Source organism: Lissotriton vulgaris, chromosome 1_1 (genome assembly GCF_964263255.1).
Source record: "Lissotriton vulgaris chromosome 1_1, aLisVul1.2, whole genome shotgun sequence".
NCBI lineage: Eukaryota > Metazoa > Chordata > Amphibia > Caudata > Salamandridae > Lissotriton > Lissotriton vulgaris.
The window spans coordinates 1,035,425,732-1,035,451,949 of NC_141685.1; the positions used below are offsets into that span (position 1 = coordinate 1,035,425,732).

Below are 26,218 nucleotides of genomic sequence, written 5' to 3' on the forward strand. Positions count from 1 at the left end.
TCTGAAATGCTTTTCCTACTTATCTATGCTTCTTTGGTACTAGGATGATTTTTTCGGATGTTGTTACATTCTATATCTGTTCGCCCCGATTCTTCGACCTCAGACTAAGCTAGTTTCCCCTGGCTCGTAGACTATATCATTCTCTCATCCTCTGATAACTCCATATCCTTCAGGAAGTATTCCTTGACTTGTGCCATGCATAGAGAGCCCAACACAGTTTCTCTAGTCTTTACAGTTTTTAGCTGAAATATGTCACGGGCCCAGCACCCTTCAGACTTACGGTTCTTGGGTAAGCATTGTTTACATACCTTATGTATGTCTATCTGACCCAAGGTGTGGTGACACTTAGGGCAGACTCCAATAGGTGTGGTTTCCATCACACCCCTAATTTGATATTGAAAAGAGACCCCAAAAAGCCAGTCTTCAAGTCTTCTTCCATGTCTTGGTGTCCTTGTCTCGTCAAAGAACTTTGGCTCCTTACACTCTGCCTTTCCTCTTATCTTCTTGATGTTGGTACTTCCCATGTCTTGATGTCAGCTTCATCTCCCAAGACTTTTCAACACACAATTCTCAATCTTGCTTCTGAACCCAATAGTCGAAAAAAGTATCTGAAGATGGTGATTACGCATAAACTACATTGTGGTCTTACATTAAACATCATAGAGAATCATCATGATTTCTCCTGTGTTTTAATAACGAGAATGTAAATGTTTTTAGGGATAGAGAGGGCGTTTCCAGACTCATTCCATGCATTGCGCAACAATGCACAACATGTAAATCTAGAGAACATTCATGCTGTAAAATAATCGTTTTTCCATTGGCAATGATCCTTTTTTCCCACTACTCCAATAGTAATGCTCCATTTCACTCAAATTTGAAATATTCATCCTAAAAACTGCTCAATCATAATTCTTCTCATTTGCCTATCAACAGTGTTATATTTCATTGGCCGAAATAATAATCTTATATTTCTACTAGCCATAACAATAATCTATTTCTCGATTTACTCAATAAAAATGATTCTCTTCCATTGACCCAGTCATAATTATCTGATGGCCCTCAAAGCAAATCTTCCATGCTACTACTGCAAAAATAATCTTATTTCCTAATGGCCTCACAATCATATTTACCATTTCCCAAGAACCCAACTTTCCCTTTAGCCAAGAACAGATTGCTTTATACTGTGCTCCAAAATAATGTTCTTTCTCTAGCCTTTGGCTGATGACACTGCATCATGATGAGACAACTACACTAGCCATCTCCAAGCACCATATCCCTGCGAACTTTCATCGGCGCCTTTTGTTGTAATGAGGCGATCAACACCTCAAGCTCTCCTGTGGGACAACAATGTATTGCTAGAAGCAGACAACCACTTAAACCCTCAACTGTAATGCATATCACTTTATTCAGCTTATACTGAAAGGTCCTCCAAAGCTTACTACATTCTCCATCTTAAACAAGACCCTACGACTGCTAACATGCTCTTAGTTGGTGAGCCGATGCACGGGCTGGGTAAGCATTGGGGACAAGAAAAGCGTGCTGAGGACTTAGTTGAGTGAGACAGACACGGCCATAAGAACAAACAGAATTGAAGTAGGTGTACCTATCTCTGGGCTTACCTTTTTTTGCTATCTTCTGCGACTCTTGAATTGATGCCCGCTTCTGTTGCTGGAGCGTCAGCCGCAACTGGTATTCTTGTTCCCTCTTTATTCTGCCTATTAGGCTCCACCCCTGAAGGCCGGTGCTCCCCATGTGCTGAAGGTACTGCCTCACTCGCCTCATGATACTCACTCTCTGTGCTTTCATTGTCCGAAACATTTTCGGCGGTGCTAGAATCCTCGGAAGATGTGGATTCGTACCTTAAATGGAGATGTAGAGTGAATTTTGGCCCTGGATGAAAAGCCTTCACCAAGACTGGACAATTATGGGAGGGGTGCTATAATGTGCAATATTTGAGCATTTCCTAAGGCCGGGCTTTCTAGCGGGCTTATGGGGGAGGATGCAAGATTAGTGGCTTTCTATAGGTGCTGCTATCAGAGAATTTAAAAAACCTAATTCTCAGAAGTTCACCAGAGTGAACTACAGCAATGGGTAGAAACCAAAACGCTTTCTGCTTCTAAGTTACACACCTGGCAATTTAACAAAAAATCACCCATTCTGATTTGTACAAATGTGATTAATAATTGTAAGAAATGTTTTCCCCCCAAGAATTTGTTGTAAAAGGCGTCTCATTTCATAATTTAGCTTTATTTTGTGATTAGTGACATCAACTTCAGCACACCCAACTACTCAGCTGCTATATTTCACTCTCTGTAACTCAATCTTATACCAAGTGAAGTAAGTCTCTTATCCGATGAGGTGATATTCAATGATGGGGCCAAGGTGGAAGGACAATCACGATAATGTGAGAAAGAAAGAAAAATATGCAGTACCCTCCGTTCACTCCAACAAACTGCAGACTCTTCTTGGTGCTTGGCGAAACGTCCCCCTCTTCCTTTCGCTTCATGATGGATTTGACATTCACCTGTGACAAAGCTGAAATAGTAGACCAGCATCAGACTAAGGCATCCAATCAAATGGGACTCTAGAGGAATGACAGTAAGGCTCAGTGGGACAGGCTCAGCAAAGCCTTCTGTGAAAATGCACCTGCTGTGGGTGGGGCTTAAGACTATCTAGCCTGGTCTCGTAGGCAGATAAGGCAGGCTTGCACTACGCACGTAAACATCTACCCCTGTATCTCAGAAGGTGAGTGCAGCTTGGACAATGCTCCAGATCTTTTGCCTTGTATCTATGTTTTGTGCAGGAAGCTCACTTGGATGGTGAGCGAAGCTTGAATGGGTTTTAGAACACTCACTCTTCTGCTTTAAGATGACTAGGGAATACTGAGGTTATCTTGTGGTCTCTGGTACTGAGATTTTGCACCATATGCATGAACACGTTCCATGGAGATTAGGAATTGGTTGAAAATCGCCTCTCTACAGAATCCTACACCTGCTCCCACAACTTGCGCTCACCCTCTAGCTATCTTTCTTACCTGGGTCTTCATCATCTGGCCCAAGTGTGGGCCCCTTGGTCTCTCCCACCAAGGACTCCGCAGCTGCCCCTTGGGAAGTGAACGGGGCAGTTTGCCTTGCAGATGCTTGTTCTTTGGCAGCTCTGATGACGTCCGGACAGGTAGAATGAGGCACTGCCAAGGATGCTGTAGGCTGATCTATGGAGTGTCAGGGAAAATTACAAAATACTTCTTTAGCAGAAAGTGATTAGAACTCACACCAAACAAAAGTGGAAATGTTCTCTGTGGGATACCCTGGAGGTTACAGTTTTTAATAATTCCAGTAAGGAGAAGATCATGATCATGCGCCCACTGACAGGATCAGTGCACAGCCTGCTGAGTATAGTGTGAATTATTGTGAGGTATGTCAGTGGGTTAACATGAGTACAGCAGACATCTCGGGCTCATATCCGAGTAATCTAGTTCAAGGGTCACAAAGCCTACCACAGGAACATGGGTCTAATCTGCAGGTCACAGAGTTAAATCCTAGAAGGTCTCTGTGTGACGGATGTACGTTGATACAACGCATGCTTTTACCACGCATGCCTTTACAACGCAGGTTTTTCAACGCAAGTCGTTACAACGACTTGCGTTGGGGGGTGCTGGATAGTGAATAGTTTAATTTACTATTCCAACTCCAGTCCCCGTGGATAGTAGGGAAAGTGTTGGATAGTAAATTAAATTATTACCATTCCTAGAGCGCCCCCCAGCGCAAATCGTTGTAATGACTTGTGTTGTAAAACCTGCGTTGTAAAGGTACTGCGTGGTAAAAGTTGCGTCGTAAAGGATGTTTCCCCTGAGTGATTAATGTCCCTGTCACAGAGATCTCTCTCTCTAATTAGCATGTCACAGGGTTGTAGCCTAAGAAGGGTCACACGTTTGCTTGTCTCCGGTATGAATCCGTGCAAGGTCTGTAACGGTTAACTTCTGCTACCCCAAAGATCTTTGCAAAACCTGCATTTCACAGGCTTGACTCCTTGTAAAATTGCTTAATGGGTGACTGCATCTACTGCAGATATCTTTCTGTAAAATGCAGGTCGCAGATTTAACTGCAGCCAAGACAGGCGTTCAGTGGATCCAATGGGTCAGATTCAGATATCTGAATACAGCCTACAGCTCACAGACGAGGACCCTTGGAAAAGAGCTCACAGAATCAGTGAGCCCCTTGCAGAGCGAGGTCTGGGTGCAACTTGCAGGTCCCATATTCACATCCTAGCTAGGGTAAACCAGCCTCCCTTCTTTCTTGGTCAATGACAATTTGCTATATATATGGGCATCAGTGATCTCATCACAGCATACACTTTGACCTTATTCTCCATATGCTATCCAACCACGGAACATGTTAAACAGAAGTGGTAGGCCAACAGATGGATATCATGGCTCCTATTTTTTGGGGTATGAAATTCATTTACCCAACTGGAGTGGGCCCTGGTCCCCAGAAGGCACCAACACTTTGTTTCACAACAACATGCATGAACCGAAAGAAATGGTATATGAACCATCAGATGGATGATGCCAATGTGGGTCTGTGGACTGATTTATAAACCACTGACCAGATAACTTATTTTTGTTTTTTTTTAGATTTCTCAAGCACATTTACACCAAAGCAAGTAGGAAGACTAAGATGACGTAAGTTCTTTCTAAACGTCCAATGTGGTCTAATACTGTTCAGCAGTTTTTAAACGTGTTGAGATTGAACCTAATACATCAATTTCTGAACGGGAAAGGCAACTATAGTGACACTTACCAATTGTCCAGCACCTTAGCCAATCTGCAAAACTTTCCAGAAACAATCTAATTTTTATATATATATATTTTTTAGATATTTAAAGTAAATTTGACCTATGGGGCAGAGATTTTAACAATCCAAAAATACGTTAACCGAGTTAACTATAAGTAAAAAGAACTGCTAGCACTGAAGTAGCACCAGGAAGCAGCCGCATTCCAAGAGACTATCTGGCATCATTTCTTGTCAACCTTCCTCTTTTCAAATAGTTTTAGCTAATGCTTTTAGCTTTGTCAAGTTGTTTGGCCTTTAACTTCTTCAGTACTAAATTTATGATTTTTGGAGGATAGGTAATTAGATAGTGTGTTATTTCTAGCAGGCCACTGGGGGCGCTCTAGCCAACACAATGCTTTTGTAAGGTAATGTGACTGTTAGGATACGTGGTATTAGCTCACGTGGGCTCAATACGGCCAGTCAAATTCAGGATCCATATGAGGTTATGGATGTTTTTATTAAGACACAATTCACCCTGATGCATGAGGAAACACCACCACATCTTTAGCATAAAGGTTACAAGGCCTCTGGTAACCTATTGGGAGATTTGGGACACAGTGACGAACCTTTTCTCTATCTGATAATATGTTTTTACTATGCCCATGGGCTAGCCTTTCAATTCTGATTAATGTACGTTTTAGGTCTTCTATGCCAATTGACTTCTGAATGAATGGAAGGATATGCTACCATCAGATTTGAGACATAAAAATGGGTTACAACATTTATGATCCTGACCGAAGAAGAAACTCTTTTGTGCCTCAACATTTGTTTTATAAATTGGTTTTCTCCTGCGTCAATTATTTTGTAAATAAATTTAATAAGTAATAAGATGCAACATGCGATGAGATTTTCAGTCTTCAGAAAGGCTCTCGGCAGGGAGTTGGAACAAAGGCTAGTGGCCACAGAAAAAGCTATGAAGCAAATAGATTAGCTATAGTTCTGCAGACACAAAACCAATACAATTCATCAGGTATGATATACGACGAATAATGCTTCGTAACTTGTGTTTCCCGCCATGTGTTGTACTTCGTTGTTAGTCTTTTTTTCATGTGCCTCTGGCACAAGGCTGTTTTGAGCATGACGGGGTCTTGTGATATGTTATGTACGGTGTGTTACAGCATAACTGGTGAATTTCTTTGGTTTTTAGGTTGAGTGCTCGCTGAAGCAAAACTAACTTTAACAGCCTTTTCCACTGAATATCTGAGTTTTTAAATGCTATACTGCATTCACCTATCAGATATCCCATCCACGCTGCATACAGCCTTTGGCCGTGTGCAGCAGGAACTGGCCTGGCATCAAAATGTTGTTATATCAGATTATCAACAGTGCCTTCCATGTTTCATATTCTGCTACATGTAACTTCAAAAATCTTACAAGCTTTCATTAAATCAATTTTAAAAATCAATCCTATTACAACCTTTTGTTCCCCTAAATAATGTCAGGCTGCTGTCTCATGCTGACCATCACAGAGCAGTGTATCTTCACCAAAGGTTCCCCCCAAAATTGCATGGTATTGAAGTACATGCAAGGTGATGGGACTCCCTCGTTCACATCACTACGTGATTTATACCGCCACATAAAATGCTCCCCCATATTTTCCTAGCAAATTTCTTTGTGTATAGACATGATCTGAATCCTTAAAATTCAGAGAATAGTCAAGAAGAAAACGTATACGAGTTTGGCATAAACCTTTACAGTCATAGAACATAATCATTCATAACATTTGCAACATGCCCACCATCGATAGGACTCGACGCAGGTCATCAAATCAGATAAAATAGATAACTTGGGTGCTCTTCTAAAGGTGGTTTGGTAAGACATAAGCAAAACCTTTTCCTCTTCTGCTTTGAAGTATTACTTTAAGGACATCAAGTCGCTGATTTAAACTTCTCAACTTTCTTGCTGCGAGATATAGTTTGATTTTATTTATGAATGGAGATCGGTCGAAAAACTGCTTTTTGGATGTGCTGCAAGCACTGGACCTTGCAAGAAATCTTGTGTACAGGCAATTGCAGTAGTCTACCCATCAGTTTACTGCTGCTCCTATGACCATGGATTTGTGACTCGAATATAGAAGCGAGAGGATAAGCCTTAATTTGATTAACTGATTAAAGCTGTTTCAAACAACAGGACAAATGTGAGCAGAAAAGGACGCACGGACGCAGGCACGCGCGCACACACACACACACACACATCTCAGTATGAAAGCTGAAATGTTTAACTTTGGTAGAACGGTGAAGATGTCGCCAAAGCAATTCAGGATTGGAAGAGGAGCTACAGTGGCCCACTCTTTGGTTCCAAATGGATTCGTCTCTGTTTTGGTGGATATGAGAGTTAGGAAGCAGTGACATATCCACAACTACACTTCTAAGAAGAGACTATAGTTTGTTCTGTTGTATTGACCTAATATAGACTTAGGAGGCGTTGGAGTAGGATTAAATTCAAGCTGGTGAATCCCAAGAGGTGCTTAAAAAAAGGGTGCAAGGTATATGGTAAATAGGACAGGCGAATTTGGGAGGAGGTGAGTCCAGTGGAAGCTGGGCTTGGGGGATGAAATGGCCCCAGTGAAACTGGATTGATTTATTCACTTGGGAATGATTGAAACCATTTCAATGTGATGGCATCAACATGCGCAATGAGTGCTAGCCTCTTTAACAGTCGTCCATGGTGCACATCTTGCCTAGGACTGTCAAGTAGATAAATGTTTTAGTTAGTCAGGATGATGGGATCTAAGTGTGATTCTTTAGCAGCAACCTTATGCATCATTTAACAGTACCTTGTTGTACCAGCATGATGAAAACCAAACAGATTGTGGGAGTTGTAAAAAGCTCAAAAAGCATACATAGATTAAAGATCCCTCAAATTGCCATTAAGATCTGGTAAAGTATCACCCAATGGTTCTTCTTTGTTTCTCTAGAAGCCATTTGATACTTTCTAGTCATCACTAGATACGTCTCGCTATTGGCTGGTACGGTGTTCTTCTTTCACTGTGACTCAAGCTTCAAATTGGTATGTTTCATTTCTTCTAGTAGACAACTGACCAAAGCCCCAGGATTTCAGCCTATATATTTTTTTTTATTGCGAATGTTACCATGGTGGCTATCTGTGAAGGGCCGGGAAGTATTATTATGCGTGCCACAAACTTTGGTTAACAACCCTACAGGGAGAGTAAATTCTAGTCGTACCCTTGAGCAAAAAATGTTACAAGAACATATTCCCATGGGAGCATTACAGAATCTAAGAGGATATGGGGAGATGGGAGTTAAGAGCAGAAAACTGACCAGAGTGATCTGACCAAATGAAAGGAGCGATATTCTGGATGGTGATGTCTGAAATTGCATTTAATGTATGTTCTTTACCGTGCATGGAGGAGTAGACAAATTGATAGAACCAATTTCATTCAGTGTGGACGAGAAGAAACAGAGAAACTTGTAGTTTCTTATTGGTGTCTTCAAGCAAAGGGTAAATTCTCCCAGTAAATAGTGACAAAAAACAAAATGAGCAAGCAGGTCTACGATTTCGGTCAGAGCAGCGATTAATTGATTAGATACTTGCATCCCACTAGGGAGGAGAGCAGTCACATTGAGTGACTCTCCCCTCCATGACCATGGGATTTATCTTGGTGTAATATGTGATAATCAAGTGGAACAATCTGGGCCTTGGTCACTAAATTTTTGGGAGTCATCCAGGTCTCAAGCAGACAAGAAAAGAGGTTTGTAGTTTCTCTAGCTGATGCTGTAACGCAGATCTGGTTTCCGCATGCAGCATTTTATTGGTTGGGTGAGGTTGGGTCTTGTGAGTTGTTGTTTTGTTAACAACCGACTTGCTTAGGGCTTTGGAACTGTGATAAGAGCTTTCAAAGCAGCAGTCTGCGCAAGGATGATGGAGTAGCGTGCACTTAGGTCAAGAATACTTCTAGCCCAATTCATAGAAATAATTAGCAAAGCCAAGGTCTGGCCACAGCAAGAGTGAGATCGTTTTCCTTTTTTTGCGAACACAGGTATAATGCTAAAAATCATGGCACACAAAAATAAAATATTGTCTCAGCAGCACAGGCGCACCAACCTTGCCACAGGGGTGAACTCCTTTCCAGGCAGATGCAAAATGCCATCACTCACGATGCCCGACAACCAATGAAGAGGGCTGAATGACTGACACATCATGTACAAGTTTAGCTACGGGGTGCGTAAAATCACAACAGCGATTCCATTCAGATGTTCCAAACTGCTTGATTTCTATCTACACGTTGTGCTCCCTAAATACATCAAAGAACAAATGCCAGTGAGGATACATATAAGCTTTGCAGCGCTTACAACCAAAAAAGCACCAATGATATTCAGCTAAACAATCATTCTTATCTCGATTAGCTTGTGATAACTGAAAATGGAATGGACCCAGATACCTTCTGAGGGCAGAAGAACCAATATTCACAGCCTACTGAGCCTTACAAGGTCCGTCTTGAATCGTAGGTTCTGTCCAAATTGACCAGCGTCTCCTTATAATCCTGCACATTTTGTGAGCTGTCCTACAACAGAGCGAGCAAACTCTTGTTGGTTGTTTATTTCAACCTTCAACCATCTTGTAGTTAAGTCCTCATATTCCAGCAGGGCAATGCTCGACGTTCAATGTGCGGACGATCATATCCCAACAGATTTGCAAAACTGAACATGGGCTGCAGCGGCCCCATGCAGTATTTTCCACATTGCAGATGAGGAGTAATGATGGGACAGCAGTAACGCAACTCTACTCGACATTATTGTGTATCACTAAAATAAACGTAACTACACCGAGGGTGAAGTGGACAGAAGACCTAAATGAGGGACTGACAGATGGCAAATGACAATTTGTGGTGAGGTACCCAAAACTGTTTTCCAGAAATGCTAGGTTTAAGTCGATACAATACAATATACTGCATTACACATCAGACACCAAGCCACTTCTATAGGATATATGCCTTGTCAGATGCATGCTTAAGATATCAGGCTGAGGACGCCGACCTCAAATACATCTTTTGCTCCCATGCTTCTATGAATGCCTAAAGCACAGATGTATCTGGTCTCACTGAGCACCTGATAGACAACACAAGTGTTTGTTGCTCCTGGCTAAATGACCAATAGTCATGTCGTGGAAGTGCAAGAGCCCACCTAAGGTATCACGCTTAGGGAGAGAGCTTTTCAAGTGTACGAAGCTGATGGGTTGGTGGTATTCAGGCAACCGAAGTGGGGGGGCAATTTTGTCTAAAACTATCTGAAAATGATGACACTAGACCCCCTGAACCACATTCATAATCCTCTCTGGAGAGCATGCACAATTGTAGGTGCTGTAACGGTAGCATTATCGCTGGCAGTAAATACATCAGAAGATGATATGGATAAACTTTTGGGTCTGTTCAAATAGCATTAATTACACTTGGGCTACTTGTGTCAACAATCTGGTGTTGAGGCCTGTAGCTGCTTTAGATAGCATTTTGAAATAGAGGCAACATAGGTATTCGGGCCATGTATAGACACCAGTCATTTGCGCTACTTCACCAATATGTAATTCTGTCTGTGATATTTTGCAAACTATGTCTTTGACTGCATCCGCCCTGCATAAAATGAAAGGAGACGAAGCTATCCAGCCTTTATCTTTCTCTTGGTCTAATGGTTACATGTTCATAAAGGAAAAGTTAATAAAACTATTTGCAAAAAAAACTCCATCATGAAGTTATCCTTTGTTAGCACCATCAAAATTCCCACTTCTCATGAGTATCTTAATGTATGCCTGTTTAGTCACCTTTCTGGTATATGCTCTCTGCTTACAGGATATTAATGAGACAGCAAGAAGGTTTGCACACACTGACAACTCTGTGCCCAGGAAACTCACATGCAATTGACTCTACTTACAGTTGGAATGTTTTGCCATTGGCATGTGAGAGCCTTTTAGGGAAAACATGGCACATATGCAGACCTTGGCCATGTTTAGTTATTGTCCAGAGATGTACCTCTGACGGACTGACCCCGAATGCTCACAAAGATGGTAAATAAGTCTGTCAGGCACCCTTATGCAGAATTCCATCATGTAGCAGTTGCACTATGATAATGATATGCTAGTGAATCTAGAAAAAGTTCATGCCACAATAGGCCCAGCGAAAGTCCAACCACAGAGGGCTAATATAGAATGCAATCTGTGGAGGGACCGGGCCACTCATGGGTCAGCTTATTAGTCTGGATCAATAGAAACGCATCTGATGGAGCAGCTTGGATGTAGGTTTTACAGTTTGCAACAATGGGAGGGACAAGAAGAAGAAGAAGGGAAGCCGTCAACAAAGAAACAAGCAACTGACAACGACAAAGCAAACCAATAGTGAGCAATGGACCGGCTTTAAGCCCACTGCAAGTTTTTGTATGGTCCACAAGAGTCTTTGCCAACAGGCGAAACCTAAATATTGACACCAGGGCGACTGGAATGGAGCTGCTGCCTTTAGAATGTGAGGAGCCTACTTTGCCAACGTAATATCTGCCATGAAAGATGTAAGCCCCGAGGGAAACATTGACATGATCTCTGGACTTTTCCCCTTGTGTTTCAGAGGAGGGTGCGTGCATCCTGTCCGAATCACATGCCACCAGCAGACTGCCAAATAATTTAGAAAAAGTAAATACCAATAGAGGCTACAATGACGTGTTTGTATGCTGGGTTACATTCAGCAAAGAACATGGTCCCGAGGTGCAACAGTGGCCCCGAGGCGGGGACAGGCAGTCTAGATGTTCCATGTTCAGTCTGAGTCCCCCTCCCCGAGCTCTCAAGTTACCCTTGACTTCTTGCAGACTCATCGATACACCCTGGTATTGAGGAGAGGGGTTGCCCCTCACCCTGCCTTTGCTTACCTTACTACCCTGCACCCATCGGTGGGAAAGAGGAAAGGCAATGCAAGCACAGTGAAATTGTTACCAGAAGATACACAATAAGTAAAATACATCTGTCTTGTCTTGGCACAAAACCTTCTTGGGTTTTAGATTTAGAGAATGACTCCTAGCCTTCGGGTCTAAGGGAGAAGGAGTCTATAGAATAAGATCTAAATAAACATTGCCAAGATGGAGAACCATTGCTACAGGTGAATAAGCCTCATCTTTTGAAGAAAATGGCTAGAATGAACAAGTCAAAAGGCATTTGTGACCTCATGGATCTTACCTTTCTGGTCACCGAAGGCCTTTTCTGTTCCTCCCGACTCCTGGTGCGATGTGATGCTGATCTTCTTGACCGTGTGGAAGATGTTGCTGGTGTGGTTGGATGGTAAGGGGAAGGACGTCTCCATAACTTCATCCGTTCTGTAGATAGCAAAGTGTGGCGAGGTGACTGTATCACCCTGGCCTTCGGCTTCCTTGGTCTGGAAGGTTTTGAAGCTGACATATGATTCTTTGGTCTCCAAACTCTGGGCCCTCTGTGGTTTCATGTCCATGCCAGTGGCAGTGCTGGCAGCAATCTCAGGCTCCCTTGGGGTCTGCACCACTTTGACTGTGTCCACCTTGATGGGAACCTCCTGGTGCTTCCACAATATACCAGAAGGGGGCTCAGTTGAGTACACTTGCACCCCTACAGTCCTCTGGACACACTGATGATCTTGAGAACTCACATCTCTTCCTCTGGAATGCTCTGCGAGTGTTTGCTGCCATGTTACACTAGTCATACTGGTGGCGTCGGCTGTTTTTGGCTTGGCATCTTGCCCTTTGTCCTCTGTCAACTTCACCTGCTGGTCTAGCTTCTGGTGGGCCACCTGGAGCTCATGCAAAGCCTTTCGCAGTTGCTTCTCAAGCACCGCTATCTTGGCCGACAGTGCTTGGATCATCTGTCGCTGCTTGTCCACCTCAACGTTGGTAGCCACAGATGATATGCCCAAATCTTGTTCCTTCACAGAAACTCCCAAGCTCCTCACCTCTAGTGGACTTCTTACTTCTTTTTTCCCCTCAGTCTCACTTCCTCTTTCCATCTCACGTTCTTCAGTCCCAACACATACTGACTTTGTCTCTTTCTTCAGAACTGACTGAGGGCTCTGTATTACAGATCCTTCGGCCGTCTCACATCCTGAATCTTGCCTAGAGCTACCGTGTGGTGGTGGAGAGCCCACTTCATGGCGAACCCGGTCAGCCTCTTCCTCTGGTATGTCAATGTACAGCTCACCTCTGGACTTGGTCTTACCATAACCAAGATGGCCGAGGAACCGCTGGCTCTTTAGTTGCACGCTGAGCTGGCGCTTCTCCTCCTGCAGAACGGATATCTTCACCTGCAACACAGGAATCATCTTCACTTGCTCCTCCAGCTGCTTGAGCTTCCTCAGTGCTACCGCCATTTGCTCACGGACATGCTGGAGGTGCCCTGGGGTTGGCGACACTGGTGTGGACAGGCCAGAGCTCATTGGTGTATATACGCTAGAGGCACCTGACTGTGATCCATTCTGAGAGCACATCCTGGAGAATGACTGGTTGAGACCGGCACCAACCAGTGAACTAGTGGACCCTGACCGGCTGCCATGCAAGCTCCCCAAACTTGCCAACCTGGCTCTGCCCCCATCACTCACATCACCTTGGTCCGCCTCGAGCTTCTTCTTGGCGTCAAGCAACGTTTTTTCGACCCTTGCATTGAGGCCACTTATTAGTGGTGGGCGGTTCTCCATGCTGTATGCAGGATAGAATCCGCGGCCACAGTAAGAAAAGGAGGAGTGCCGGCTGTCCATGCTAGCATTGGAGCATAGCGACTCTGTCGAGGTCCACCATGATCCTGTATAGCCCCGTGGCAGGGAGCTGAATCGTGGCTTGCGGTGAACTGGCACCCGTTTGATTGTGTGGCCCTTTTCAATATCATCTACATACTTCAGGAAGTCGAGGTCCAACCGGTAGCCATATGGGGTCTCCACTGAATAGGGCATGCCCTGGTCCTTCCCCCCAAACACCGTTGGAGATGTTGGGTTAGATTTCCCTAAAGGAAGCAACAACAATAAAATGAAAAAGTGTGAGATCAGAAAACAATTCAAACCAATTGGAATTCATACTGCTACATCAAGGCCTCTTTGGAAGGGATGGTCTAGAAGTTATTCTCAGATCTTTCTACTTATGAAAAATATTTGCTCTTATTTTAAATCAACAAAGTTTAAGTATCAGCCGCTTACCAAGCTTGAATTTTCTTTTCATCATAGGTGTGGGAGCAAATAAAAACCTATAATAGTGCTCCCACTGAAACATGGGGACATTATGGAAATCTAACCCCTGCGAAAGCTCTGTCCTGGACTTGAACGACTGCGTATTTTCAAAATGTTATTTCACAATAGACACTGGATCTGATTATGTAGGCTGGGATTACCCCACAAATCCACTTTAAATCAAATATATATTTTAATGTATGTAGCATTAAAATAACATTAGAAGTTAAGGTTGTGTTCTAAACATTTGGAGGACGTAACCCAGCACAGTGGTCATGTTGCAGTATCTACGACACAAAACCTAGAAGCCCTTGAAATGCACTGCTAGCAGCAGCACACGTGACATCACAGATAAAATAACAACAGCCACTGGTGACATCACATATCACATCACCATTTACATAATGTATATCCTCACTAAAACTGCTTATGGACACTGCAGCACACAGTCCATTTGGCACAAACATTGTCCTAGTTGGGTTCCCGAGTGGTTTTGGGGACTGGCCGTTGGCCAAACTACGGAGTAAAAGAAAGGGTGGTAGGAGCAGTGACTGCTTTGCTAGTTGCTTGCAGGCAGTGGGCCAAGGATCTGACCTTTGGGTCATGCGTACATGGAGGATAAATGCGTGCATGAGCAAGGGACTACTTTTACTGCTAAGTTTGTTATTTGGCATTTGGCCAGGCACTACACTTATACCCTGGACACTGCACTCCTCCCAAGCCCCACTGGACATGGGCCCAGCTCCATACCTTCACAGCAGTTTAAGGGCTGCAATCCATGATGATGTAATATTTGGTTTTAGCACTGATGTCATTTGTGATGTTGTCCCTGATTTCGTACCTGACGTCATTAGCAGTGCATGGCATGGTGGGAGCGAAGGTTGCGTTTGCTGGTAATTTCAACGGGTTTTAAGTTTTGTGGTGTAGACACTGCATCAAAACAACTTTGTGTCTTGTTATGTCGCCCAACTACTTCCAACACAATCTTAAACTTGATTGAGGTTTTTCCCAGACATTTAGAAGTACACATACACATATATAAATAAATATATATACATACACACATTGGGGTTTTTCCAGACATACATAAGTACACATACACATATATAAACATATATACATGCACACATATTATGTATATATTCATATTCAATTGCGCATACACTGAAACAAATAAGGACATATACAAATGAATTTCCTGTCGTGTTTGTGACAAAAAATAAGGCATTCAATTTATTAAATACATTTATTTAGTTAGGTAGCATTTGCAGTATAATCTAAGATAATACTATTTATATTACTTCAATTTGGCCCTATCAAATTGTAGTTAGTTACACAGTAACATGTAAGCTTTTTAATTTTAAGCAGTTTTTTTTTAAATACAGCAAGTTGACATTTAAAAAAAAGAAATTTCAAAACAGTGTTTTTATTTTTTCCCCACTGATGCATTAATAACGTTAGGTGAAGTTGTGCCATTTTGACTTTTAAGGTGATTTGCAGTTAAAGGATTTTTAAAGCTGATGTTTAAATGTTTCGTCATTAGTAGCGATCTAATCCAAAAAATGGGTAGACATTTTACAACAAACACGCAAAAAAACATTTAGTTTGCTTTTTTCTGCCTAAAGGCTTCCGTTTAATTTCCGTGGAGCATCTCCTCTTTTTCCTGAGCCACATTTTTTGTAAGTGATTAAAAGATTTTTAATACGCCACACACTCCTATGGGATAGTTGAAATGAAATGAAATACCAGTATTTGTAAAGCGCACAGCTACCTCCGAAGTGGTGTCCCGCGCTGGGGGCCGTCGGGAAGATTAAACGAGCTTTTGCCCAGAGTCACCTGGTGCTGGGCTAACCTGTTGCTGGCACCGGGGATCGAACCGCGAACCCCGTAGTGCGGAGTCAGGCACCCTGGTGGCTACACCACACCTCTTCCACAAGTATCTTCATGAGCTCAAGTGCTTTGGGGTTCTTGTGCTTTTCTTGGAGGCTGATTACAATACGGGGTTGCTTGAGTTCCCACTACCTGGCCTGGCAACTCAGGCCCAATTGTGGAGTCCAACAAGTACCGACTTGCACCCACCTGGGTGATCCACTACTGAACTACAAGTACCAGAATCCCGAGGGGCGATCCGGAGGAGGGGCTAGCGGTGTGCGCTCCATTGCGGTGGTTTTTACTAATTGGCTCCCTTGAGCTTTGAGCCGACGGGCTCCTGGATGCTGCCCTGCGTGCCGGTTCGGGCATCGAGGCCATTGACTGTTGTTTGGCGGCCTTCTCCTCCACCCCTAAACCATTTTCTCTACTGATGAGGGAAGTTATCCCGAAACCCGAGCCATGTCTCGGGCGATACCCAAAAACCCGGGACATGTATCGGGTCTAGAGATTCATCAGTCCAACAAGTACCGACTTGCACCCACCTGGGTGATCCACTACTGAACTACAAGTACCAGAATCCCGAGGGGCGATCCGGAGGAGGGGCTAGCGGTGTGCGCTCCATTGCGGTGGTTTTTACTAATTGGCTCCCTTGAGCTTTGAGCCGACGGGCTCCTGGATGCTGCCCTGCGTGCCGGTTCGGGCATCGAGGCCATTGACTGTTGTTTGGCGGCCTTCTCCTCCACCCCTAAACCATTTTCTCTACTGATGAGGGAAGTTATCCCGAAACCCGAGCCATGTCTCGGGCGATACCCAAAAACCCGGGACATGTATCGGGTCTAGAGATTCATCAGTCCAACAAGTACCGACTTGCACCCACCTGGGTGATCCACTACTGAACTACAAGTACCAGAATCCCGAGGGGCGATCCGGAGGAGGGGCTAGCGGTGTGCGCTCCATTGCGGTGGTTTTTACTAATTGGCTCCCTTGAGCTTTGAGCCGACGGGCTCCTGGATGCTGCCCTGCGTGCCGGTTCGGGCATCGAGGCCATTGACTGTTGTTTGGCGGCCTTCTCCTCCACCCCTAAACCATTTTCTCTACTGATGAGGGAAGTTATCCCGAAACCCGAGCCATGTCTCGGGCGATACCCAAAAACCCGGGACATGTATCGGGTCTAGAGATTCATCAGTCCAACAAGTACCGACTTGCACCCACCTGGGTGATCCACTACTGAACTACAAGTACCAGAATCCCGAGGGGCGATCCGGAGGAGGGGCTAGCGGTGTGCGCTCCATTGCGGTGGTTTTTACTAATTGGCTCCCTTGAGCTTTGAGCCGACGGGCTCCTGGATGCTGCCCTGCGTGCCGGTTCGGGCATCGAGGCCATTGACTGTTGTTTGGCGGCCTTCTCCTCCACCCCTAAACCATTTTCTCTACTGATGAGGGAAGTTATCCCGAAACCCGAGCCATGTCTCGGGCGATACCCAAAAACCCGGGACATGTATCGGGTCTAGAGATTCATCAGTCCAACAAGTACCGACTTGCACCCACCTGGGTGATCCACTACTGAACTACAAGTACCAGAATCCCGAGGGGCGATCCGGAGGAGGGGCTAGCGGTGTGCGCTCCATTGCGGTGGTTTTTACCAATTGTGGAGTAGGACCAAGTCTCTGTCTAGAGTGGCACACTGAAAGAAAAACAATGGACTGGAATGCGGCCAGAGCGATCGCCAGTAGCTGTGATTAAGCCAAGCATTCCTTCCATCTCTTTGATGTAAGTGTGACAGGTATGCCAGCAGGGCCGGACTGGGAACCAAAACCGGCCCTGGCAAAGTGCTCGGCCGGCCCGCCCTCCACAGGTCGGTGGAGGGTTGGGGGGGTTTTGGGATTTGTGGGTGCCGCCGAGCTCTTTGCCAGGGCCGGGATATGCCGATTTTGTATCTGGGCCCTGAAACAAAAACGCCCCCCAGGGGCCCAAAACCAGCCCCCCCACCCGTGCGGCGCACCGGGGGATTGCCCGGGGCCCACTACGGCCAGTACAGCCCTGTATGCCAGACATGAGATTCATGATCACTGAGCCACAGGACTCAACCTATATCTCACGTATGAGGCCTAAATAGACTAAAAACCAGGGTTGCTTGTGTACCCACCGGAGGGGCCTGGCCTGGCAGCTCTGGCTGGTTTTCCTACTGGAGCAGGCCCAAGACTGATTTACATATAGCAGGTCTCTGTCTAGAGTTGCAGGGTGGGTGAAAAATGATGGACTGGAATGTGGCTTGAGTGATCGCCAGGAGATGTGATTAACTCAAGCTTTCCTTATCTTAGTTTGTTGCATTAGAAGTAAAACTAACTTTTTGCATCTCTCTTCTTAACTAACAGTGCAGTGCACCCGACTGCTGACTTTTTCTACCTGCCAGGCATCATTGAGGAAGCCATGTGGAACACACGGAGACACCGGATAGGCCTGAATCATTCAGATCAGAGAAAATAAACTCCCTTAACACACCTGACCCCTCCAGTAAGATTTCCCTCTTATGAACATTCCAGGGATATTTCTCATGTTTTCTTTGGAATGGGGAATGCAGAGATCAAAGCAGGGGGTTGCTAGCCAGTGAAAGATGGAAGCAGGAGGCAGGAATTACTGCTGGGCTGCTTATTACCCACAGAGCTTACTTTTTTCTTTCCAACCTTCTTTGCCAGAACTTCTTGAATTAAAAAAAGTAAACCAATCCCTCCCCCTGAAAAAAATCTACAAGCCGCAAAATGTCATTCTCCCACTTTAAAAAGTGTTAAAAGAAGGCCGAGTAAACTACAGAAGTGGCACCCCAACCCTCCTACTTTTCCCATCCTCACCCTCACTCAATGCCCTGCTGGAGCTTCTTTTCCCCTGACTCAAGGCATTTAAACCACAAATCTCTCGAATAAAAGCAGAGCCGCGCAGTTGCGGAGCTCCCCAGCTCTTAGCTGCTCTCAAAAAACCACCCCCTTTTGTACTTCAAAATGGGAGGGGCATTAGCAAGTTTGCATCATTGACAACTCAGCAATTCTGTAAAAGGTAAAGGTTGTCAAGAAGCGAAGATCTTTGCATGGCAAAGTCGTTCCTTCAAAGACATATTTAAAATTGTTAAATAAGTTGTTTAGGAAAGTTGGCATAGTTTGCGAACGTTTGCTATGAATCTAAACAAGCATTTGCAATGCAACGGTCTCGCCTTTGCAAAAGTTAGAGCTATTGGCATTGTAAAAGACACATTTTTTATTTATGTGTTAGTTTTGAAAACAGATAAATAAATGGCATTGTCATTTACAATGGCAATAGTTGAGCATTGATGTGCGCGTGCTCACACTGCTCACTTCTCACTAGTGGAGAAGTTACGGCAGGGGGTCCTGCCAGGTGAGCCAGCTCGACTGCGCATCTTATGATCTTACTCTGGTCAGCACGCACTCTGCCCCTTTATCAAGGTATGCAGGTTATATATGTACACATATATACAAACAACTAAACCAGAAAAATATCACACTGGCTTCATCTTTAAAAAATGCAAAATAAATATATGATTAAAACGGTTTAGTCTACTACTGGGTTATTTGTACCATTAGCCCACCAGTCTATGGCTTAATCAATTATTTGTGAAAAATAGCTGGTGAGCGCAGCGCGACATTTATGGTTTTATTGTACATAAATATATAAACAAATGAAAGAACGAATGAATAAATATGTAAGTTATATATGCCTCTTCCTTGCTCGAAGTCGTCCGACAAATCTTAGGCCTGTGACTGGCTGCGTGGATTGATAATTTTTGGCAAAAGAAAATGGCCCTGTGGGGGCGGCGCCAGTGAAGGGGGGGGGGGTTTGCAGGTGAGAGGGGTACAGGTGAGGTGACAGCCGGGAGAAAGGGGGCTCAATCCAGGCCCCGCCTTCATGCTCCAGTAACGAGGCCTTTGGCGGGGGAGGGTGGGTGGAGGTAGGTCTCCTCCTCATCATCACCAAGGGAGGGAGGAAGGCGAATGCGGAACTGGACTGCCACCCGGCTCATCGCCGCCAAAAGATTATCAATGAAAGAGGTCATTTTACGGGCCATTAAAACGGAGCGAGAGGAGGCGGGCACGAGAAGGGGGCAGGTGGAGAAGCAGAGGGGGCAAGGGAGAAAGCCTGGACAGAGATAGGCAAAGAGAGGGAAGGCACAGCGAGGGAGAGGCACGGAGAGGGAGAGGCACAGAGAGGCACGAAGAGGGAGAGAAACAGTGAAGAGGGCCGGGGAGGAAGAATCAGAGACGAGGGGGCAGAGGAAGAAAGGACAGCGAGGAGGGGAGAGAACAGGAAAGGCAGAGAAAGTAGGCATTTATGGGTCATTAAATTCAAAGGGGAGACTGGAGGAAACTCAGACAACACTGGATTTAAAGAAAGAGAGGGACGTGAGGTGGAGTGGAAAGAGAGAAAGAGGCAGAAGGTGCACAGGGGACAGTTTGGAGCGACAGAGAAAAGAGTCAGGGAGAGGCAGAGTGCAGGGCAGGGGGAGACCGAGAAAGTGAAAGCCAGTAAACAGGCAGTGAGAGAGGAAAACGAGGGACGCCTGTGGGGGGGGGGGGGGGGGGGGGTGAGACAGAGAGTAGAGGGGAGATGGGAGTGAAGAGGGTAAGAGTGAGGCATTAGGAGGGAGAGGCACGTTACAGAGGGTGACAGGCAGGGAGACAGGGAGCAGAGAAACAAGGGCGAGGCTCAGAAAAGAGAAGAGGGCAAAGCAGGGAGAGGGAGAAAGGGGCAAAGTGAGACGGCAACATCGGGAAGGCAATGGAATGAATGAGGAAAGGGAAGAACGACAAGGGTGAGAGGAAAAGACCGGCGAGAAAAACAGACTGGTGAGAGAAATGTGGAGGGGGTCGAATGATGGAGGAAGAGAAAAGCAAGGAGAAGAGAGATGCAAGAAGAAAAGAGGGCAAGAGAGAAGCAAGGAGAAGAGAGAGCACGAGAGAAGCAAGGAGAAGAGAGGGCAATGCAAGAGCAGATACTTGGAGACGTGAAAAGAAAGGCAGAGTGAAAGCTACTAGAGTCGCCGAACACAGACCGTGAGATGCGACCTGATGCAGTGCCATAATTAAAGGCATGTCATGTCCTGAAAAGTTAGGTCAAGTTCTTTGCGATTCGGCAAGATGTCTCTGCGAGGCGAGCACCTGCTGCTGGCATAAGGAGCAACCTGCAGGCCAGAAAAAGTTTGCACCCTGGCAGCCTTTCATCCCCCCCAAACCGAGAAGGATTAAAATGGGAGGTAGTAATATTCATTTAAATCAATAATACATGCGGAAGTGGCGTTAAGCGGGGGTGGGAGCATGGCGGGCAGGACCCATGCAAGCACCAACATTGTGAATGAACTCCTGAACCTACCCCCCTCCTCCGATCAAACACACACACTTCAAGTAAACAATGCAGCCTCCCTCTGAACGTAGCCACGGCACCCGCGGACATTTTAAAAGTAAAGCGCAGGTGCCGCGATTATAACAAAATGAAAGAAATAGAAAAAACATCTATTTCTTTCATTTTGGTGTAATCGCGGCACCCAGGCTTTACTTTTAAAATGTTACAAGTAAAGCGTGGGTGCCGCGATTATACTAAAATAAAAGAAATAGATGTTTTTTCTATTTCTTTCATGTTGGTATAATCGTGGCACCCCCGCTTTACTTGTAACATTTTACAAGTAAAGCGCAGGTGCTGCGATCATACTAAGATGAAAGAAATTTCTCTTTTAGCCCCGTCCCTTGCAGACTGGGTGCCCCGACTTCCTGCTGTGGTAAAAGGTTCCTTATCTTCTTTATGGGGCCATCTGGAACCCATAAAGAAGATAAGAAAACTTTTACGCCAGCAGTAAGTCAAGTAAGCCAGTCTGAAAGGATGGGGCTTAAAGAGAAAAAAGAATGTCACTAGGACCTCTTCTCCAATGGCTGGCCACCGTTTAGCATGAACGGTGACTCCAGCCAATGGAAAAGAGGGGTGGTGCTTAACCTCGCTAGTGAAACTCACTCTACATCATTAAATCTCGCCAGCTTGACTGCGCATGTGCGCAGTCTTTCGAAGGCCAAGATCTAAAAAAGGATGGTATTGTTTGTAAAACATTTGAAATATTATTTCAGAGTTTTAAAAAGTTGGGATAGTTCGTTGGGAATGGTTAGTAGTTTTATTTTGCGATTTGTAGAGCGCCTGGTGACCCGTAGGCATCCCCGCGCTGTAAATTTGTGAAAACCAAGAGAGGGGGACCGGGGAAACTATTTGGGGAACAGGAAGGTTTTTCGTTTTTTTCGGAAGAGGGCGTGACAAGGTTCCAGACGCAAATTGCGAGGAAGTGAGTTCCATCCTGCGGAGGCTTTGACAGAGAAGCGTCGGCCACCGTTGCGAGCCTTCTTGAACTTAGGAACTGTGGCCAGATGTTCGCCGTCAGAGCGAAGGAGTCTGGGGGCTTTGTAGGGGATGACCATGTCTTTCAGGGCGGCTGGACCAACACCGTTGATGAGTTTATGGGTGGTGCACAGGGCCTTAAACTCTACTCGCTGGCGAACAGGAAGCCAGTGCAGAGCCTTAAGAGCAGGCCTGGCAGAGGCTCTAGGAGGAAGGTTCATAATGAGCCTCGCCGCCGCATTTTGGGTCCGTTGGAGTTTGGCCAAGGTAAATTCAGGTGCGCCGAGGTAGACGGCGTTGCTATAGTCAAGCCGGGCTAAGATGAGCCCTTGAACCAGTAGTTTCCTGGATAGGGGGGAAGGAGAGGGAGAATCTTGCGAATTGAACGCAAGAGGCCAAAGCATGTTCCAGCTGTTTTGGCTGCCTGAGTCTTCATGGTGAGGTCAGGTTCCAGCCATACTCCTAATGTTTTAATTTCTTTTTTTGGTGTAGGGATTTCACCAAAGGCGTCCGGCCAGACTGATGGTGGGATGGAGGTCCATTTATTGCCCAAGAGCATGATTTCGGTTTTTGCACCGTTCAGCTTCAGGGAAGATTCGCACATCCAGGTGTGAATATCCTGGAGACAGTTCAGCAGGCTGTCTGGGTGTTTATCCAGGTGGGAAAGAGAGACGACGAGTTGAGTGTCGTCTGCATAGTTTACTATTTTTATCCCGTAAGGGGTCACGACATCTTCAAGGGGGGCCATGTAGACATTAAACAGGGTGGGACTAAGCGAAGACCCCTGGGGAACACCACTTGTGAGTGGAAGTGGGTCTGAACGTGAGTTGCCGTCCCACACCTGAAATGAGCGACCGGATAAGAAGGAGTCAATCCATGCGCGTGCAGTTTCCACAATTCCTGCCCTGGCCAGGCGATGAAGAAGGACACGGTGGTCCACCGTATCAAAGGCGGGACTGAGATCCAGGAGGATCACTGCCACTGATCCTCCTGAATCCAGGATGCACCTTGCCTCCTCGATGACGGAGAGGAGGGCAGTGTCCGTGCCATGGCCGGGCCGGAATCCTGTTTGGGATTGACGTAGGAGTTTGTTTGTCTCAAGGAATTGGGATAATTGCACATTCACTAATTTCTCAGCCATCTTGCTGATACAAGGGAGGAGCGATATGGGTCTGTAGTTGGCCATGTCGTCCGGGTTCAGTTGGGGCTTTTTCAACAGAGCCTTGACAACAGCATTCTTCCAGTTGGGAGGCACTGTGCCTTGGGAGAGAGAGGTGTTAATGAGATCCCTGATGATGGGGGCTATGCTGGGAGACACGGTTTTTAAGAATCTAACCGGGGCCGGGTCAAGGGGGGATCCGCTTTTCATTTTGGCCAGCGTGGAGGTAACCTCGGTAAGGGAAACTGCTCTGAAAGTGGACAGCCGAGGGCTGTTAATGCAGGCCTCTATATCCGTGTGATTATGAGGGCTGGTGGTAGGGAGGAAGTCCAGTATCCGCGAAATTTTGGAATCGAAATAGGTGGCCAGGTCCTTACTTCTATCCGGAGGAGGGGGGTGAGCAGAGGGTGCCATAGGAATATTAAGTAGTTCTTTGACTATAAGGTAAGATTCTTTTGACAAATTAGTGGCATTTTTTATTCTATTGTCATAGAATGCGGCCTTGGCTAGCTTTAGGGCAGATTTGTAGCGTCTTACCGAGCTGTGGTACATGTCCTTATTACTATGGAGCCAGTCCTTTCTCCACTGTCTCTCAGCCTTTTTGCACTCTTTGCGGAGAGCTCTGAGTTCAGAATTGTACCATGGGGCATGGCCCTTTATCCCATTGTTGTTCTCACGTTTTTTTATGGGGATAATACTGTCGAGGGAGGAGGAGATCCAATCTCTGAACTGGCTATCAGCGGTGGAAGGATCCTCCATGAGACTAGGGGTCGTGGAGTCCAGGGCTTTGGACCAGTCCTCCACCGAGAGTCTGGCCCACGATCTGTCTCTGGTGTAGGTAGTGGGTTTTTGGGGTTTCCTGAATGCCCCTGGTAGGTGGGTCGTGACCAGGAAATGGTCCGTCCACGGGAGTGGTTGGGAATTTATGAATTGGAGAGAAGGGATGTTAGAAAACACCGGATCAAGTAGGTGCCCTTTCGTATGCGTGGCACCGGTATTGGCAAGGAGAAGGCCATGGACCGCCAGGTCACAAATTCGGTCGGATGCTCCTGTGTCTAGTGGGTCATCGAAGTGTATGTTTAGATCTCCTGTTATTAGGAAGTTAGATGTCAGGTGGGCCGAGGAAGAAACGGTTTCCAAAAGGGCGGCCGAGAAGGGGCCGAAATGCCCGGGGGGCCGATACACCAGGAGGCCTGACAGGGAGCTAGTCGGGGATAGCTGGATCGTGAAGAGGCAGCTCTCTGACTCCTGGCTCTGAATCTCGCTGGTTCGACAAGCGAAGTGATCCCGGTGGATGATGGCTAATCCACCTCCTCTGCCTAAGGGGCGGGGTTGGGACATGATAAGAAAGCCCGGGGGTAAAGCCAAAACTATGTCCGAGTTAGAATGCTCAGTGATCCACGTTTCGGTAAGGAAAAGTATGTCCAGATTAAGATCGACAATGAGATGATTAATGAGCAGGGCATGCTTGGGAAGCGATCTGCAATTAAGTGTCGAAATTTTAAGGACAGGGGGTGGAACAGAGGGTTTAGGGAGGAGTAGCTTTCCTGGTTTGCAGATGTTACAGCTGGTAAAAGGACCATTGGGATCGTGCATTACGTGACAAGTGCTATTTTTAGTGGGTCTGAGGCTAAGAAGCTCTCTGCGAGAGTAGCTTACCTTTGTGGCGGTAGGGTCCAGCATAGAGTCTGGCCCTAGGCCCGGTCGTGCGCGTACGGGCGCAGACGGGCTTGCCTTAGGCGCTCCCGCTGCGCTCGTCCGCTGCGCTGGTATGGCCGGCACATTTGTATTGGTTGAGAGTGGGCGTGGCCTCGCAGTGGGCGTGGCTGCCGCCTTGGGCGTTTCCCTGTATCAGCGCGGGTCGCTGTCTCAGGGAAGGTCGAGGAGGGCTGTGTCAGCACGTGAGGTTAGCGCTTCAAACAGGTGAGCTCCCAGGTTTTAAAATCACACAAAAGAGCACAGAATAACAATTTTTAAAATCAAATTGTGGTCACAGTCCTCCGGCTTCCGCCTCAGAGGATACAAACAAAAGTAATGAAACCGCTTGTTCTCAGCGTTTTTGTATTGGTTGAGAGTGGGCGTGGCCTCGCAGTGGGCGTGGCTGCCGCCTTGGGCGTTTCCCTTTATCAGCGCGGGTCGCTGTCTCAGGGAAGTTCGAGGAGGGCTGTGTCAGCGCGTGAGGTTAGCGCTTCAAACAGGTGAGCTCCCAGGTTTTAAAATCACACAAAAGAGCACAGAATAACAATTTTTAAAATCAAATTGTGGTCACAGTCCTCCGGCTTCCGCCTCAGAGGATACAAACAAAAGTAATGAAACCGCTTGTTCTCAGCGTTTTTGTATTGGTTGAGAGTGGGCGTGGCTGCCGCCTTGGGCGTTTCCCTGTATCAGCGCGGGTCGCTGTCTCAGGGAAGGTCGAGGAGGGCTGTGTCAGCGCGTGAGGTTAGCGCTTCAAACAGGTGAGCTCCCAGGTTTTAAAATCACACAAAAGAGCACAGAATAACAATTTTTAAAATCAAATTGTGGTCACAGTCCTCTGGCTACCGCCTCAGAGGATACAAAAGTAATGAAACCGCTTGTTCTCAGCGTTTTTGTATTGGTTGAGAGTGGGCGTGGCCTCGCGCGGGTCGCTGTCTCAGGGAAGGTCGAGGAGGGCTGTCTCAGCGCGTGAGGTTAGCGCTTCAAACAGGTGAGCTCCCAGGTTTTAAAATCACACAAAAGAGCACAGAATAACAATTTTTAAAATCAAATTGTGGTCACAGTCCTCCGGCTTCCGCCTCAGAGGATACAAACAAAAGTAATGAAA

General features: G+C 46.0%; 1 protein-coding gene across 2 annotated transcripts in view; it reads right to left on the bottom strand.

The window, feature by feature from the left end:
* The window catches only part of KANK2 (KN motif and ankyrin repeat domains 2), a 245,163-nt gene that overhangs the window by 30,555 nt on the left and 188,390 nt on the right, over positions 1-26,218 (bottom strand). For both annotated transcript variants that reach the window (XM_086962090.1, XM_086962098.1), the window contains 4 exons: positions 12,003-13,784; positions 3,035-3,211; positions 2,433-2,535; positions 1,620-1,859 (listed from right to left, as the gene is read on the bottom strand). In XM_086962090.1, the coding sequence (XP_086818216.1) occupies positions 1,620-1,859; positions 2,433-2,535; positions 3,035-3,211; positions 12,003-13,784 (2,302 nt within the window). The remainder of the gene's footprint in view (positions 1-1,619; positions 1,860-2,432; positions 2,536-3,034; positions 3,212-12,002; positions 13,785-26,218) is intronic.